Source organism: Homalodisca vitripennis, chromosome 3 (assembly GCF_021130785.1).
Source record: "Homalodisca vitripennis isolate AUS2020 chromosome 3, UT_GWSS_2.1, whole genome shotgun sequence".
NCBI lineage: Eukaryota > Metazoa > Arthropoda > Insecta > Hemiptera > Cicadellidae > Homalodisca > Homalodisca vitripennis.
In genome coordinates this window covers 194,105,418-194,124,422 of record NC_060209.1, presented here as the reverse complement: position 1 = coordinate 194,124,422, position 19,005 = coordinate 194,105,418, and the positions used below count along the sequence as shown (strand labels likewise).

The 19,005-nt window shown below is 43.5% G+C and overlaps 1 protein-coding gene across 3 annotated transcripts in view; it reads right to left on the bottom strand.

The window, feature by feature from the left end:
* The window catches only part of LOC124357958 (cyclic AMP response element-binding protein A-like), a 191,802-nt gene that overhangs the window by 36,420 nt on the left and 136,377 nt on the right, over positions 1 to 19,005 (bottom strand). For all 3 annotated transcript variants that reach the window (XM_046810126.1, XM_046810125.1, XM_046810127.1), the window contains one exon: positions 2,245 to 2,443. In XM_046810126.1, the coding sequence (XP_046666082.1) occupies positions 2,245 to 2,443 (199 nt within the window). The remainder of the gene's footprint in view (positions 1 to 2,244; positions 2,444 to 19,005) is intronic.

The following is a 19,005-nucleotide window of genomic DNA, read 5'->3' as shown; positions in this document are numbered from 1 at the left end:
AAAACTTTGATGAATGTTGTTTAACTTTGTAACAATTTTTAATTTGACTTTGTTACGTTCCACGGCATAATTCGCAAAACGACCAGTCTCTTGAGTTAATTTAAGAGTTTTTGTTACAAGTAATTAGGACGGTGGACTTGTTTACCAACTTTCTAATCAATCGCCGCTTGAATGGAAACTCCACCGGCAGCATAAACAAAGTGCAGAGAGTTCGTGGGTTATCGCCGTGGATTCGCTGCCACAGCACGGCACGAGTACGGAGCCCGGCCCGGTTAATTACTTATCTGCCCGCATGGATAGTCGAACAGCGCGTGTCGAGAAGATACGGGCGCTGGAGTGCGTGAGCTAGTAGTTGTGGCCGCCGTCCACAGGTAGCGCTGGTGTCCACTGCCGCTGCCGCTGCCGCACAGACATGACACAACATGCTAATAATGAGATAACGAGAAGTTAGTCCGACATCCGGCGAAAACATCACCTGTAAATATGTCTCGAGGATAAACAAACCCTCAACAAACAAGCGACTGACTCACTCGTGAGGGCTTTGAACTTTGGTTGTTACAACACACCGGGTGCTGCAGGTATCTTTGAGTGTTTACTGCACTGCACTCTCTATCTACACGAAACCCACATACAGTCGTAAAACAAAATCATTTGATTTTAAAACGCTCTTCCCTTTCAGTGCCAGACCATTCTTCTAGGTTACTTTGCTAAAGGTGCCAAGGTATATGCCTTATGCTGTATCTGGAAGAGCTAGTCCAAACTCTTTGGACTAAAACACTAATTGTTCTTTAATTACAGTTATTGCAAAAACAATATTGCAGAAATTAGACCTTATTTTGATTTTCGACGATTTTTTTATAGACGTCCCGTTAAACAGACGCTGGCACTGAAAGGGTGCTACACGTTATTGTGACGCACATTTTTTATTGTTATGCATGTAGTAGCTGGCACTGAAAGGGTGCTACACGTTATTGTGACGCACATTTTTTATTGTTATGCATGTAGTAGCTGGCACTGAAAGGGTGCTACACGTTATTGTGACGCACATTTTTTTTATTGTTATACATGTAGTAGTTTCATAAAATAAAGATTCACTGTGTAAAGACGATAAATTAAATACAAGAAGGAATTGAACGAGTAGATTCCTAAAGGAAAACCTATAATAAAATACCACAGCAAACTGTAAAAGGACGACATGGTAAAAGGAACTGAGACTTTAAAGGAGTTCTCCTAAGAATTAAAACTATTGTCAATTTTGATGGAGATTGAAAAGGAAGGCAAAATGTATCAAACGACATTTTTCTCAGATACTTCCTTGACACACTTAAAACAGACTACACACTTAAGTCAGATACGTACATAATACTTACATAGCTGCTATACAACCAGGTATTGGAAGTCTTCACTTTTGGCTAAATTGTTGGTATAGTTACGTAACGCTGATTTAACATTTGTTTACGGGCCTAACGGTAGGTTTAAAGTGTTTTTGACGAGGTATTTTGAAGGAAACAGGATTTTCCGGGTATTTGCCATCGTTCAGTGATACAAAAAATCAGTTTCGAGGTCTGCAATCTGATCTCTTCTTCAGGTAAAATTACTAACCTAACACACACAAACTGGTTAAATAAACAAATCATAATAATAATAAAGGCAAACCCCTGCTCCCTTCTTTTTGGCCGCCATATTGTTTCTGCCGTGAAGATTGCCATTTACTATTGGCCTCTGGTCAGTCGTAAGTGGTTGGTCAGCGAATGCAGATAGATGTATTCTGTAGTTCAGTTAGAATAATCAGTGTGTGTATTTTTTTTTTATTATTTGCATGTTTTGGAGTTAGTGAAGTTAACACACGACATGGTTGTTGTGATCCCTGACTTATGCGTGTCACAATGCTCTGGCATGGTTCGTTTATATAACCTAGATTGTAGTAATGGGTTGGGTTAGTTATTTACCTGAAGAAGAGATCGGATTGGAGTCTCGAAACGTAGTGTTATTGCTTTTTGGATCACTGGACGATGGCAAATAAATATAATATAAGGACAATATTGCCAGCGTTCCTTATTTGATCCCTTTTGGTACCCACCTTTTCGACCTCCACCATAACAAGCGCGGCTGACAATTAGTTTCTTTACTTGATTTGAAAGAACACTTTCTCTATAAATTTAACGAACACCTAGGTTTTAAGTCGTGTGCTAGTCACTAAAACGTTACCACCGCTACTCGGTGCCTCTACACGGGACCTCTCACCTTCCATCTTGAGGGGTGAGTCTGGGGGACTGTCAGTGCCGGCTGTCAGGCTGCAGTACGAGTGTTCTGACTTGATGGGGACCGTGCCGAGGGCGGCGTCTGTCATGAGGCGGTCATGGAGTATAACCTGGGGCTTGACGTCCAGCAGGGCGGAGCTCCAGTCCTCGTCCCCCGTGCACTTGCCCCACACCTCCGACATCTGCAACAGTTCACACTTCGTTACTACTTTACCATGACTCAGTTGTAATGGGCGTTAGATGTCACAACAAGGATTCTGTTGACATTGGAAGATGCCATGAAATCGCTGGTGGCTGCTAAAGTTGTAAAATTAAAAACGAACTAGAACTAAAGTGCACCTGGCAGTAAGCGTGAGGATTTGTATAAACTTTACAGCAACGCATTGGCGAGCGTCCCTCTGTCATATCGCAGGTTCAAAGAACCACATATTTAATTTTGTTTCTGTTGCAAAAAGTGTTTATGTTAATTAACGCAATATTATTGAGCTTCTATTGACTATAACAAAAATCTAAAATTAATTTGATAGAATAATATTAAGTTTATTTTTACAAACTTAATATAACGTAACTTAATATATTTTATGTTCTTAATGATAAGAACATCGTCTTTGATTCGTGTTTGTAGTAAAATTTTGAAGACAGTAACGTTGTGGGATGTGGTAGCGAGCTCACTTTGTTCCCAAACTCTTGCAAGTTCCCAATACCAAATCCCAAATACCAAGTAAGGGTGCCCAACTATGACCCAGAATGCGGATATTCAGCAAATGATATGAGTATAATATAAAAGAAGGTAAAAGCGTTCGCTTGCGCACACACGCAACATTAAAGTGGCGGGAAGGATACCACAATGGAGAAGGAAAAGTCTGATAAAAAAACCAACATCCTCGGTGTAAAATTAACTCTGGCGCTTGGCGGTCATGATATAATTACTCCGTGCGAAGACAATGCCGGGGGATTAAGCAGGACTTCTCATGAGAAGCTGCTGGTGTGCCGATTCCGAAATAGCTCGCTCACGAGAGACAGTCACGGTGCAGAGTCGAGGCGTCGCCCACGAGTCCCATATACCTTCCTGTCTCTGATGGCGTGGAGCATCCGTCATCCAGATACCGTATCTTAGTAGGGCGAGATGCGATGTCGAACCAGATACAGAGGACACGAGAATACTGTCGATAGTGTTGATGTCTCTACAGTCTGCAGTGTCTCTTGGGGATCTGAAGAACGGTAAATCTTGTATACGGTGCAGAGTCGAGGCGTCGCCCACGAGTCCCATATACCTTCCTGTCTCTGGTGGCGTGGAGCATCCGTCATCCAGATACCGTATCTTAGTAGGGCGAGATGCGATGTCGAACCAGATACAGAGGACACGAGAATATTGTCGATAGTGTTGATGTCTCTACAGTCTCCAGTACCTCTTGGGGATCTGAAGAACGGTAAATCTTGTATACGGTGCAGAGTCGAGGCGTCGCCCACGAGTCCCATATACCTTCCTGTCTCTGGTGGCGTGGAGCATCCGTCATCCAGATACCGTATCTTAGTAGGGCGAGATGCGATGTCGAACCAGATACAGAGGACACGAGAATATTGTCGATAGTGTTGATGTCTCTACAGTCTCCAGTACCTCTTGGGGATCTGAAGAACGGTAAATCTTGTATACGGTGCAGAGTCGAGGCGTCGCCCACGAGTCCCATATACCTTCCTGTCTCTGGTGGCGTGGAGCATCCGTCATCCAGATACCGTATCTTAGTAGGGCGAGATGCGATGTCGAACCAGATACAGAGGACACGAGAATACTGTCGATAGTGTTGATGTCTCTACAGTCTCCAGTCCCTCTTGGGGATCCGAAGAACGGCAAATCTTGTACACTATGCAGAATCGAGGCGTCGCCCACGAGTCCCTGAAAGATTGTTCTCAACATTGAAACGGGCCAAGAACTATTTAAGGAACAAAATGGGGAATGAGAGGTGGTCTTGAACACCCCCCCCCATCCAAATGTTTTCCAGCCTACGCTCTTGGGTCATAGCAGTGCCATTTCTTAAATTTTATTGCCCACATACACTGGAAGCTGTGGTCCGTATGTTTCCTTACTTTATTTTGTGGTTGAGACCTTTCCCTATAGTTTTTTTTTTATGTACACAATTATGGAAATACATTCTAATATAATTATTATAAGACTAAACGCACATCAGACTACGGGTCGGCGTGGGGAACTTCGCATTTGTCCCACAGCAAACAACATCCTGGCTCGGGAGCAAACCTTAAGGTACCATCGGTATGATTATAGACGGAGTTAAAGTGGAGTTTTTAAATTTTCACCCTCCAAGTTAAATCACTTAAAGATACCGTGTATAGAGGCGGACACACACGGACAGAATCTGTTCATCAAACGACAGGAGAGATTGCGCTAAACGCTCAGGCAATCAAACCTCGTTGTGGCTAATTTTACATATTTGAATACGCTTCAAGGACACAAACCTAGATCTAACAGTTGATAAACTGATTGTAAAGGTTCCTTGTACAACTGCTATTCGCATATAGACACAAAGCGAGTTTCCTTGCACCTGCAAAACTACGCAAGTCAATAAAAACTACATTAATTTAGTAACTGACACCTATTGATTCATTTTTAAGTTTGTTACTAACGATGGAAGGTTAGGAAAGATTTTGGTCATTCGCCGTTATTATATGTCAACAAATTTTATAACACTACGTTTCGAGGATTGGTATCTACCCTCTTCATCAGGTTTAATTAAAACTTACAACTTATGGCAATGAACTGCCACTAAAAAATTAAAGAGTATCATATCCGACTACAGACCGAAGTACAGTCAAAGAACAGAGCAAATGAACACAGGCGTTAGTAACACCACAGGATATAATTCAAGAGCACAACCCATGAGCACAACCCATGAGCACAACCCATGAGCACAACCCAAGAGCACAACCCATGAGCACAACCCATGAGCACAACCCATGAGCACAAGCCAAGAGCACAACCCATGAGCACAAGCCAAGAGCACAACCCATGAGCACAACCCATGAGCACAACCCATGAGCACATCCCATGAGCACAACCCATGAGCACAACCCATGAGCACAAGCCAAGAGCACAACCCATGAGCACAATTCACAAGCACGAGAAGTCAAGAGCACTATCGCACGTCACACCAGCACAGGCGAATGTGGAAAGTGTTTTTTTTAATATTTTTACTGGCAGTCCGTTGCCACGAGTTTTACGTTTTAAGCACCTTTTCATGCAATACATTTCTTACGCCTGACGAAGAGGGTAGATATCAATCCTCGAAACGTAGTGTTACACACTGTTGTAATATACAACGATGGCAAATGTCCAACTTGTATAATACTACGTCAAGTAATAAGTTGCAGACAGGAGAAACTTTCGAACTAGCGTACGTACCATACATGATATCCATGGTCCGACCATCCAATTACCATACATGATGTCCATGGTCCGACCATCCAATTACCATACATGATATCCATGGTCGGACCATCCAATTACCATACATGATATCCATGGTCGGACCATCCAATTACCATACATGATATCCATGGTCCGACCATCCAATTACCATACATGATATCCATGGTCCGACCATCCAATTACCATACATGATATCCATGGTCCGACCATCCAATTACCATACATGATATCCATGGTCGGACCATCCAATTACCATACATGATATCCATGGTCCGACCATCCAATTACCATACATGATATCCATGGTCGGACCATCCAATTACCATACATGATATCCATGGTCCGACCATTCAATTACCATACATGATATCCATGGTCCGACCATCCAATTACCATACATGATATCCATGGTCGGACCATCCAATTACCATACATGATATCCATGGTCCGACCATCCAATTACCATACATGATATCCATGGTCCGACCATTCAATTACCATACATGATATCCATGGTCCGACCATCCAATTACCATACATGATATCCATGGTCCGACCATCCAATTTTTAAGTCCCAATCAACAAAACACACCAAAAGAGATTCCTTTACCTCTTTCTGTAAAGATAGCATTGCAGATTTAAGCCTTGTATGTGGCCAACACATCCACCAAAGTATCTTCGTCACATCTTATGATAAATAGCAGATGATTTATCTTCTCAATATACCCTGTATGCTATTGTTTATTTTGTGTTTTTCCCATTGCCAACATAAGACAGATGTCAAGACCCCTAATGTACCAGTACTTATTATTCCAATAGTGATGTTGAGGTAGTAAAAGCAGAGTTCCACACCAAAATTCTATCTTCTATATCAACTCATTCGACAGTTATCCTGTGTACAGTCACCTTCAATTTGGATTTTGTTCATCACCAACTTCTAGAAGAGGCTTCGCTAACGCTCAGCCAATAGGGAGCATTCGGTTAGCTACTAAATGGGTGGGATTAAAATGGAATATAAAATAATAAAGCCACGAACTATACTTGCAATGAAATATTTCAATCTCAGCTTTGAAAATAGATGATTTATTTATTGTGATGATACACATTTATATACTGGAAGTTTTGAAACAAAACAAACATAATGAAGAGTTAATCTTTTCCTAGAAAGCTGTCTCCCTGAGCCATTTGAATAATTAAAAAACCTTTAAATGTTTTCCTCAAACACAACATTACTCTAGTCGTCTAGATGAAATTTGATAATAGCGTCTACCCGGTGTGTAATTTTCTGGGAAACTGTAATCATTCTGTTAATGCCAGAATTAATATTTCTAAGGAGGTCGGCGATAAAATCCTCCTTAGGTAATCAGATTATTATATTTGTCTACACCGCTATCAGTGGAAATGCTGCTATCTGTTGAATGAACACGACATTTCCTTATTCCGAATACCGCATTGGTTACAGTACACGGTTCTGAGAAATGTGCTCAGCAATAGCAACTAGTTCATGATTCAGGATAATAGGTGTTGAAAGTTATGCTAATGCTCATTCGACTCTTTCTGTTGAATCAAAATTATTAACACTTATTCATACTCTTCAAAATTACCACGCCAGACCAAAGGATTTGTTAGATCATGGAAATAAATATTAGCGTTATTCTCATACAACGAGGAATACTTCAAATTTTCAAAACTAATTTCATTCAGTCGCCGTTCACGTAATGGTAAATTGCACACACTTTACAATCACACTTAGACATCCTTACACACGCACACACATCCTCACACACAAACACGCACCCACTACCAACAAGTTCCGCGCTTCCTTTCATCTATTCTGTAACACAATGTAAGATTGGCTTGACCAGCTCCGATTATTCTGACAGTACTTATACTCTCTCATAGTTTTTGGATTAAATCTCTTTAATTTCAATTATTACTAAAATAACGTAGAATACGCTAGATGTATACAATTTTTAGTTTATATTTATATCACACAAAGCAGTTCATTTATTTATTATTATTGTTAATGTATGCTAATAATGTTCAAATAAAATTATGTTTATTAGTGCTGCTGGACTGACTTAAGAACTCTAATCCTGCACACAGACGTGGGTTTCTGCAGGAATTATTCCAATTTTCTTTTCACATTTTTTTAAGTCAAATGTATTTATGCATTGTTTGGAAATAAATAAATGAAATAAGTAAATTATTAGAACTTCAAATTTGTGTAGCTGTTTCAAACAATGTATTACTGTCCTGTACTACTTCCCACGAGGTTGATGAATGCCTTCAGAAGAAACTGAGAACTGAGTGCGAAGTGATACAGAAGGTCTGGTTGGTGTCAGTGCCTAAATAGGGTGTATTGACCTTGAGGCGCTGCCCGCAGCCCAGGCCGACATTGAGCGAGGCCCCTGGGTCATCGTCCTCCCGACGTAAACAAACCCACCTTACCTCACTTGAGTATGCATTCCACACGGCCACCTCGCCATACTACGGTCTCCCGATGTGCGTCACTCTTCTCCCAACCGAATACCGCACTGATATGTCCCGGTACATGATCCATCCTACTTCCATTGTAACAAACCCACCTTACCTCACTTGAGCATGCATTCCACACGGCCACCTCGCCATACTACGGTCTCCCGATGTGCGTCACTCTTCTCCCAACCGAATACCGCACTGATATGTCCCGGTACATGATCCATCCTACTTCCATTGTAACAAACCCACCTTACCTCACTTGAGTATGCATTCCACACGGCCACCTCGCCATACTACGGTCTCCCGATGTGCGTCACTCTTCTCCCAACCGAATACCGCACTGATATGTCCCGGTACATGATCCATCCTACTTCCATTGTAACAAACCCACCTTACCTCATTTGAGCATGCATTCCACACGGCCACCTCGCCATACTACGGTCTCCCAATGTGCGTCACTCTTCTCCCAACCGAACTCCGTACTGATATGTCCCGGTACATGATCCATCCTACTTCCATTGTAACAAACCCACCTTACCTCACTTGAGTATGCATTCCACACGGCCACCTCGCCATACTACGGTCTCCCGATGTGCGTCACTCTTCTCCCAACCGAATACCGCACTAATATGTCCCGGTACATGATCCATCCTACTTCCATTGTAACAAACCCACCTTACCTCACTTGAGTATGCATTTCCACACGGCCACCTCGCCATACTACGGTCTCCCGATGTGCGTCACGATGTGCGTCACTCTTCTCCCATCAGAACTCCGCACTGATATGTCCCGGTACATGATCCATCCTACTTCCATTGTAACAAACCCACCTTACCTCACTTGAGTATGCATTCCACACGGCCACCTCGCCATACTACGGTCTCCCGATGTGCGTCACTCTTCTCCCATCCGAACTCCGCACTGATATGTCCCGGTACATGATCCATCCTACTTCCATTGTAACAAACCCAGCTTACCTTACTTGAGTATGCATTCCACACGGCCACCTCGCCATACTACGGTCTCCCGATGTGCGTCACTCGTCTCCCAACCGAACTCCGTACTGATATGTCCCGGTACATGATCCATCCTACTTCCATTGTAACAAACCCACCTTACCTCATTTGAGTATGCATTCCACACGGCCACCTCGCCATACTACGGTCTCCCGATGTGCGTCACTCGTCTCCCAACCGAACTCCGTACTGATATGTCCCGGTACATGATCCAACCTACTTCCATTGTAACAAACCCACCTTACCTCACTTGAGTATGCATTCCACACGGCCACCTCGCCATACTACGGTCTCCCAATGTGCGTCACTCGTCTCCCAACCGAACTCCGTACTGATATGTCCCGGTACATGATCCATCCTACTTCCATTGTAACAAACCTACCTTATGCCTACTTCCACACGGCCATTACTGTTCATGATCTATCCTAACTGCATCTGTAAGAAACCTACATTGTGATTACATTCCACGCGATCATCTCACCATGTTTGTACTACGGTCTTCCGTTGTGCGTCACTCCTTCCGGCGCCTAGATACCTCACGGTTCATGATTCATATTGAATGCCTTCGTAACAAACCCACCTTATCTCACTCCGCATGCATTCCTCGCACTCATAGTCATGCAAGCAAATATAAATTCTCAACCAAACTGTTCCCTAAAATAGCAAAACAATGAGTAGCAGCTAACTGAGAAAAGTAAATCGCTAAATCGTAAACACTGTCACATATGAACGACAGTAAACGTGTCCAGAAAAGGTGAAATGTAATTTTTTTAACTGATTATAGACTTAGAAACTGGAAAAAATTTATCAACTGCACGCAGTGACCAGCCTAAGAAGTTCCTTAAAAGGTAAAATGATTTTGGTTTGCTTATACAATCGTCATGTACGAAACAATTAAATCTAGGTTTTTGGAGTCATCCTTATTTTTACGTCCAATATGTGAGGAGACCCGACTTTGGCCGCATCACAGAGTGTACAACGTCAATTTAAAGTAACAATCAAACGTTTTCCGAACAAATCTAGATTCCGATTTAAAAGCGCCCCTATCTGGAACCAACCGATGACCAAACCGGTTGGCCTGACGGAACTGGTTTCGACATTCCGACACGTCGTCCACGAAAAGTTCACCTATTGGCTGTGGAAGAATGAAATTTCATTTGAATTCTGGGTAACGGTGACGAGCACGTTATGGGATATATTAACAGTCGGGCCATGTTTGCTGGAAGCGGTGCGCCGGGCCGGGTCTAGACACAAATAGAAGAGAGCTGAAGCACCAGGTGTTAGCGAAGCTCAAGAAACTCCGAGGTTTTACGGCCCATTGTGCGGTCTCAGACCAGGAAAAACTGAATGGTAATTACTGGCGATTACAAGCCATCGACGTCCTGGGCTAGGGCAGAGGCGACGACTGCTAGCAACTCCTTAGGCGCAGATAAATCTGTTCAGGCATCAAACAGTCCTTGGAAACTACTGGCGATTACAAGCCGTCGACGTCCTGGGCTAGGGCAGAGGCGACGACTGCCAGCAACTCCTTAGGTGCACATAAATCTTTTCAGGCATCAAACAGTCCTTGGAAACTACTGGCGATTACAAGCCGTCGACGTCCTGGGCTAGGGCAGAGGCGACGACTGCTAGCACCTCCTTAGGTGCACATAAATCTTTTCAGGCATCAAACAGTCCTTGGAAACTACTGGCGATTACAAGCCGTCGACGTCCTGGGCTAGGGCAGAGGCGACGACTGCCAGCAACTCCTTAGGTGCACATAAATCTTTTCAGGCATCAAACAGTCCTTGGAAACTACTGGCGATTACAAGCCGTCGACGTCCTGGGCTAGGGCAGAGGCGACGACTGCCAGCAACTCCTTAGGTGCACATAAATCTGTTCAGGCATCAAACAGTCCTTGGAAACTACTGGCGATTACAAGCCGTCGACGTCCTGGGCTAGGGCAGAGGCGACGACTGCCAGCAACTCCTTAGGTGCAGATAAATCTGTTCAGGCATCAAACAGTCCTTGGAAACTACAGGCGATTACAAGCCGTCGACGTCCTGGGCTAGGGCAGAGGCGACGACTGCCAGCAACTCCTTAGGTGCAGATAAATCTGTTCAGGCATCAAACAGTCCTTGGAAACTACTGGCGATTACAAGCCGTCGACGTCCTGGGCTAGGGCAGAGGCGACGACTGCCAGCAACTGCTTAGGTGCAGATAAATCTGTTCAGGCATCAAACAGTCCTTGGAAACTACAGGTGATTACAAGACGTCGACGTCCTGGGCTAGGGCAGAGGCGACGACTGCCAGCAACTCCTTAGGTGCACATAAATCTGTTCAGGCATCAAACAGTCCTTGGAAACTACTGGCGATTACAAGCCGTCGACGTCCTGGGCTAGGGCAGAGGCGACGACTGCCAGCAACTCCTTAGGTGCACATAAATCTGTTCAGGCATCAAACTACTGGCGATTACAAGCTAAATAAATGGGTCGGTCGTGGAGGTTCTTTGTAACTAGCCACCCAAGTCACCAAATCATACGCCGTTGGATTTTCGTTTTATTGACAAAAGACAATCACAAACTGTAAACCATTGCTGTTCTTACAATTCGTGATTCATTGATTGTGTATAGTTTTCATGTTTGAAAGTCGTTACAAATGTACATTTGGAATATCATATCCTGCCTCTTTAGACCTTTTAAGAAGTCTATGGATTGAACTTGTTGTATTTTAGGACAATTTAACTCTTTAACATGATTTCCTTCTTTATGATTCTCTGCTTAGTATCATTTACCAATCTATACGCTTCAGTTGTTTGAACATTAATTGAATTGCGCTATGGTGCGCTTTACAAAGAAATATGTTGTTCTTTATTTCAGCCCATTAATTTTATCGAGTTAGACCGCTCATTACACGTATGGGAAGAAGGGAAATAATTATCCCCAGAGAGAGTGTTGGTAACACTGCATAACTACCGGAACCACCCATATTCCTGTACCGTTAACTAGCGTGAGAGAACAGTGTAAATCCTGGTCGATCGACAGTTAGGTTTCGCTATAGGTACAAACTGTACACCGCTGGTGTGTCTAGGCATAGGTGTGCCGCATTGCATCATGCTGACTGAATGCTGGAGCATTCCTCTAGTCAGCTGTTCTGTAGTAGCTTCTAAACACATTTTGATATGTATTTTACAATGTTAGGTATAAATTAATTTCTTGACACAATTTTAGTTTTTGATAAAGCTCAATGTTGATCTATCGTATTTTCCTGCTTCAAACTGTGAAATTATCACAGCTTTTACAGCTCATTATATTTTACAGCAATGACGTTCTTTTACGGCACAACGATCAATCAACACAGCAACACAACAACAAGAATATCGAGATTAAAAAAGACCTCTTAGTATTAAATATTGTAGCTTTTTCATTCTGCACGTGACGGGATTTTCTCTTTACCTGGTATTTTTACTTACTTTTTGACTCGTTAGTTTCTAATTTAAAATAAACCTCAGCGTTTCTGTTTCTAATGCGCTTCTTCTGATACTTCTCGATACCAGTGACCGTTTACAATAACAGAACTTTTCTGTAACAAGAATTTTGAAGTTTGTGGGAGATTAAACATTGATTTTATTAATTTTTTTCTTTTTTACAATTCACTATTTTTATCTAAGACAAATATTGGGTTGACTAGCCTTAATTTTTAAGAAATACATATACGTAAATACCACCCATAACGGAGAAAGAGCAATAATTGACGAAGGTAGGACTACGAAGGTACATAAAAACTTACGTAACTGATGCACCTTGTTAGGTTACAAGTGGAGACAGGAAAGAAGGAAGCCACAAGAAAGAGCTGGAAATAGTTGATTAAAGGAAGAGTAGGAATGAGGGGATAAATACGAGAGGAATTGCTGATGTTCTTGAGGACACAGCGAAAGGTATATCGTAGCAAATTCCCAGTGACCTATTAGACCTGTGAGGGAGATACTGGAAACTGGCAAGGATCACGAATGACATGCCCTAGTCAGCTAGAACAGTTGTGTGAGTACCAGTGTGCTACTCGGACTGTACAATGCTAAGTCGCTTGTTGTGACCGGGACGAGGAGCGGAAAGGTGACGGCTGGAAGGAAGCAGTAAACCGACATCGCTGCTCGCTTCCCACGGCCACAGAGTGTGACTGTCGCTGTCGAGGCCATGACCCTAGGGGACTCGCACTCGTGATATATGCACTTTGTACGGTGTAACAGAACTCCTTCAATTCACGATGTAACAGAACTCCAAAACTACTAATATTGTTTTGTTTCAATTACTTGGAAAAAAGCCTTTGTGAAGATAAAGTCAAGGTTCTATCTCTAGTACACTACCCGGAAGTCTCTCGGGAAGCCCGAGGACCGGGTTGGCGGTAGTAGAGTGAGCGTGGGCCAGAGATCGTGCCGGCACAGTCGCCATCGTGGTCCATTGATTGGGCTGGCGAAAGTCTTGTCCAATTAGCGGGATGATCTCACTTCATCTTCTGCTGATGTGCGTCTGATTGCAGCCTGTTCATGCAGACTGTCTCCACAGCATGCTGCAACAAGTCTGATGTTGCTCACCTTGTGAATCTCTTCATCTTCTCGTCTGATTGCAGTCTGTTCATGCAGACCGTCGCCACAGCATGCTGCAACATCTGATGTTGCTCACCTTGTGACTTTCTTCATCTTCTCGTCTGATTGCAGTCTGTTCACGCAGACCGTCGCCACAGCATGCTGCAACATCTGATGTTGCTCACCTTGTGACTCTCTTCATCTTCTCGTCTGATTGCAGTCTGTTCATGCAGACCGTCGCCACAGCATGCTGCAACATCTGATGTTGCTCACCTTGTGACTCTCTTCATCTTCTCGTCTGATTGCAGCCTGTTCATTGTATGATTGCAGTCTGTTCATGCAGACCGTCGCCACAGCATGCTGCAATATCTGATGTTGCTCACCTTGTGAATCTCTTCATCTTCTCGTCTGATTGCAGTCTGTTCATGCAGACTGTCGTCCACAGCTTGCTGCAACAAGTCTGATGTTGCTCACCTTGTGAATCTCTTCATCTTCTCGTCTGATTGCAGCCTGTTCATGCAGACCGTCGCCACAGCATGCTGCAATATCTGATGTTGCTCACCTTGTGAATCTCTTCATCTTCTCGTCCGATTGCAGCCTGTTCATGCAGACCGTCGCCACAGCATGCTGCAACAAGTCTGATGTTGCTCACCTTGTGACTTTCTTCATCTTCTCGTCTGATTGCAGTCTGTTCATGCAGACCGTCGCCACAGCATGCTGCAACAAGTCTGATGTTGCTCACCTTGTGAATCTCTTCATCTTCTCGTCTGATTGCAGTCTGTTCATGCAGACCGTCGCCACAGCTTGCTGCAACAAGTCTGATGTTGCTCACCTTGTGATTGACCTTCTTGTGCAATCTGATGTAACTATTGTCAATATAATCTTCTGCAGTAACCGGCCATCAACGCGGCATATGCCAATGGACGCGTGGTTGTCAAATTTATTATAGACCAGGTACATTGTGATAAGGTCGAGAATCGCTTGTCTTTCAGCACTGTGTGGCAACTGTGCTCAGTATCGGCTATTCCAAGCGCCGAACACTTATCTCGATCCTTTCCAATGTTAACCTTTCTAAAGTAATATATTTGCAACTGGTCCTTGATTCTCAAACACAAAATATTTCTTTAAGGATACTAATACTGATATATTAGTATACTTCAAGTAAACTACTACTTAAACATTTGAGTCTTAACTACCCTAAATGCATTTTATTATTTATTGATCATAAGAAGCACTCCATATTCAATACAGCCTTCGTTTTACACAGAACGGCTTCTACATTATTTGGTTAAACTGAATCAACTTAAAATAGTATAAACTTATAAACATTAAAATGCAATATTGAGGTTTACACATGCACATAAGTGACGGCTATTCTATGTGGGACTACACAATCCGCCATATTTTCGGATGCACATAAGAAATTCTGAAAGAACACGACGCTTTTTCAAAAATAATCTATTTATGTTTTCACTACAAAGGGTAGACCCTACGGTAGTGAGGAACGTATTCTACATCCTTATAATTAAGACTCCAGAGAGCAATAGCATTAAATAGAACCTCAAATCATGAACAAGGTATGCAGAACAAACCTGTTTAGAAATTTTCCTTGATGCTCTTCCGGACATCATTTAGTAATTGTCGGCGACCCCAAACCAGTCATATTGTAGTCTTTTAAATGCATATTCAATTTGCATACGCTGTGGATTATGTTCATCAATAATGGGCAGAATTACCTCCTTGCATCATGAATATGTCCATCAAAATTCCAAGCAAGTCAGAAAACTCGCGCTGAGGCTGAGATAAGCCCGACAAAAGTGCCGGGCGAGGCCTGTAAGTTATTCATATTTATGTAAACCGCCACCAGAGAGGAGGCAGATACATTAGGGACTCCACTAAGATCGCATTATGGATGGCAGAGGACCGAGTGGCCAGGCCCGCCGCCTAAATGTTTGTCCGGTGACGCAGACCTGGAGGTCAACGTTTCCGACACGCCAGCGACAGCGGGAGCTCTACAAGGCTCTATGACTCAGTCTGAGGCTGGCACGACACTCTACCGGTACCGCCATTCAGTCATTCTGTACGACAATAGCAGCTCGGAAAGGCTATATGATCAGTCTGAGGCTGGCACGACACTGTACCGGTACCGCCATTCAGTCCTTCTGTACGACAATAGCAGCTCGAAAAGGTTATATGACTCAGTCTGAGGCTGGCACGACACTGTACCGGTACCGCTATTCAGTCCTTATGTACGACAGTAGCAGCTCTACAAGGCTCTATGACTCAGTCTGAGGCTGGCACGACACTGTACCGGTACCGCCATTCAGTCCTTCTGTACGACAATAGCAGCTCGAAAAGGTTATATGACTCAGTCTGAGGCTTGCACTACACTCTACCGGTACCGCCATTCAGTCATTCTGTACGACAATAGCAGCTCGGAAAGGCTATATGACAGTCTGAGGCTGGCACGGCACTGTACCGGTACCGCCATTCAGTCCTTCTGTACGACAATAGCAGCTCGAAAAGGTTATATGACTCAGTCTGAGGCTGGCACGGCACTGTACCGGTACCGCCATTCAGTCCTTCTGTACGACAATAGCAGCTCGAAAAGGTTATATGACTCAGTCTGAGGCTTGCACGACACTCTACCGGTACCGCCATTCAGTCATTCTGTACGACAATAGCAGCTCGAAAAGGTTATATGACTCAGTCTGAGGCTTGCACGACACTCTACCGGTACCGCCATTCAGTCATTCTGTACGACAATAGCAGCTCGAAAAGGTTATATGACTCAGTCTGAGGCTTGCACGACACTCTACCGGTACCGCCATTCAGTCATTCTGTACGACAATAGCAGCTCGAAAAGGTTATATGACTCAGTCTGAGGCTGGCACGGCACTGTACCGGTACCGCCATTCAGTCCTTCTGTACGACAATAGCAGCTCGAAAAGGTTATATGACTCAGTCTGAGGCTTGCACGACACTCTACCGGTACCGCCATTCAGTCATTCTGTACGACAATAGCAGCTCGAAAAGGTTATATGACTCAGTCTGAGGCTTGCACGACACTCTACCGGTACCGCCATTCAGTCATTCTGTACGACAATAGCAGCTCGGAAAGGCTATATGACAGTCTGAGGCTGGCACGGCACTGTACCGGTACCGCCATTCAGTCCTTCTGTACGACAATAGCAGCTCGAAAAGGTTATATGACTCAGTCTGAGGCTGGCACGGCACTGTACCGGTACCGCCATTCAGTCCTTCTGTACGACAATAGCAGCTCGAAAAGGTTATATGACTCAGTCTGAGGCTGGCACGACACGACACTGTACCGGTACCGCTATTCAGTCCTTCTGTACGACAGTAGCAGCTCTACAAGGCTCCATGACTCAGTCTGAGGCTGGCACGACACTGTACCGGTACCGCAATTCAGTCCTTCTGTACGACAGTAGCAGCTCTACAAGGCTCCATGACTCAGTCTGAGGCTGGCACGACACTGTACCGGTACCGCCATTCAGTCCTTCTGTACGACAGTAGCAGCTCTACAAGGCTCTGTGACTCAGTGTGAGGCTAGCACGACACTGTACCGGTACCGCAATACTGTCCTTCTGTACGACAGTAGCAGCTCTACAAGGCTCCATGACTCAGTCTGAGGCTGGCACGACACTGTACCGGTACCGCCGCCATTCAGTGGAGAGTGTGGTAAATTTTACATACCATTCTTAATATTCTACTTGAAAATGTGTGAAATTTTAAAATGATCGGCCAGTAAATGAGCACGCCATGGCAGTTAAACATGTAAACCTGTTCGTGGGACACACTGTATATACTGATAATTGAATATGACATACACAAATAAAATAGAATATTACAAAAAAAATTCAAAATGATATGTAAGCTTAGAAATGAAATACGTTTATATAAAACATTTTTATTATTTTTCAAAATATAAGGTTCGGGGATTTATAATTAAATATTTCACGTGATTTACTAAATAATACACATCAAAATCTAACGACAAACATATATTACAGGAAACAACTGGTTGGATCTCAATCAAAAGACATTAAACGGGCTGCAGATCGTCAGAGCCATTAGGGTCACGTCGGATCGTGCACGACCAGAATTAGAGGATTGACCCGGAGTGGAATGAAAAGATTAGCTTAATGGCGACACAGTCAGTTGATAGCTTGAGAGTGGAGTGGAGTAGAGAGCAGACGGAATGAATGAGAGGATCAATGGACCCCCTCCCCCTCCGCCACTCCAGTACAGGCTGTCCCGCTATATGGTCACGTGACCACGGAACGGTCCGCTACAATCATGCAAGGATCACTGATAGGTCTAATGCTAGCCGGCCGACTCCAGAATGAACGGTAGGCCACTAACCTACATCTACAGAGCTCGCATTATCACATCCTTCATTCCGATACAGATTAACGCCGGTTTAGGTCCTGTAATGTCCTTTATTTCCTCCAATCCTCTGTTATTGCTTCCTTTACAGCCGAAGCTAATCCGTTCTTCAACATTAATACACCATTCTGTTTGAGGAAGTGTTTGATGTTATTATCACAAACCCAATCACCAATTCTGCTGCTACCCAAAAAAACTTTAAGTTAAGTTTGATATGGAAACCAATTGTTGACACCAATGTAAAGTTAAGTAGGGTCGGTGGATTTTGAAAGCTTCTTCTAAAGCAAATCATAAACGAAATTTTGTCTTGACACACAAAACAGCCTCGAAATCCATTTCCAATACACACTAAATCTACCTAAATCTAACTAAATCTACTTTACTTTTTACATTAGAAAAGGTAAAAGCCCGGATGAACCCGTACAGCCTCCATGCTCACGTACACCTATCGTACTTCCCGAATGGATGTCAAGCTCTTGCCAGCCTGAGGATAATCGCCACTATTAAAGACATCTTTAGGTTAACTCTATAAAGTTCCATAGATCTTCATTATTGATATGACTCAATGTTTTAACTTTACCACAGTTAAAAATCGATCTCCTATCTAAATGTTCCTCACAAAATAGCTTTAGCTTCATGGACTGTAGTTAAGCAGTCCTATCCTCGGCATCCTGGGCAAACAAAGTTGTGCAATACCAAATGGTCACATAGCGAAGCAACGAGTAACGTTAGTTCCTCCAGTTCCAACCACAGCTGCAAGCAAAGTACTTCCAATTCACACGTAGTCAAGCACTCCCAGCCGAGGCATGAGAGCTGAAGCGGACTTGGAAGTTG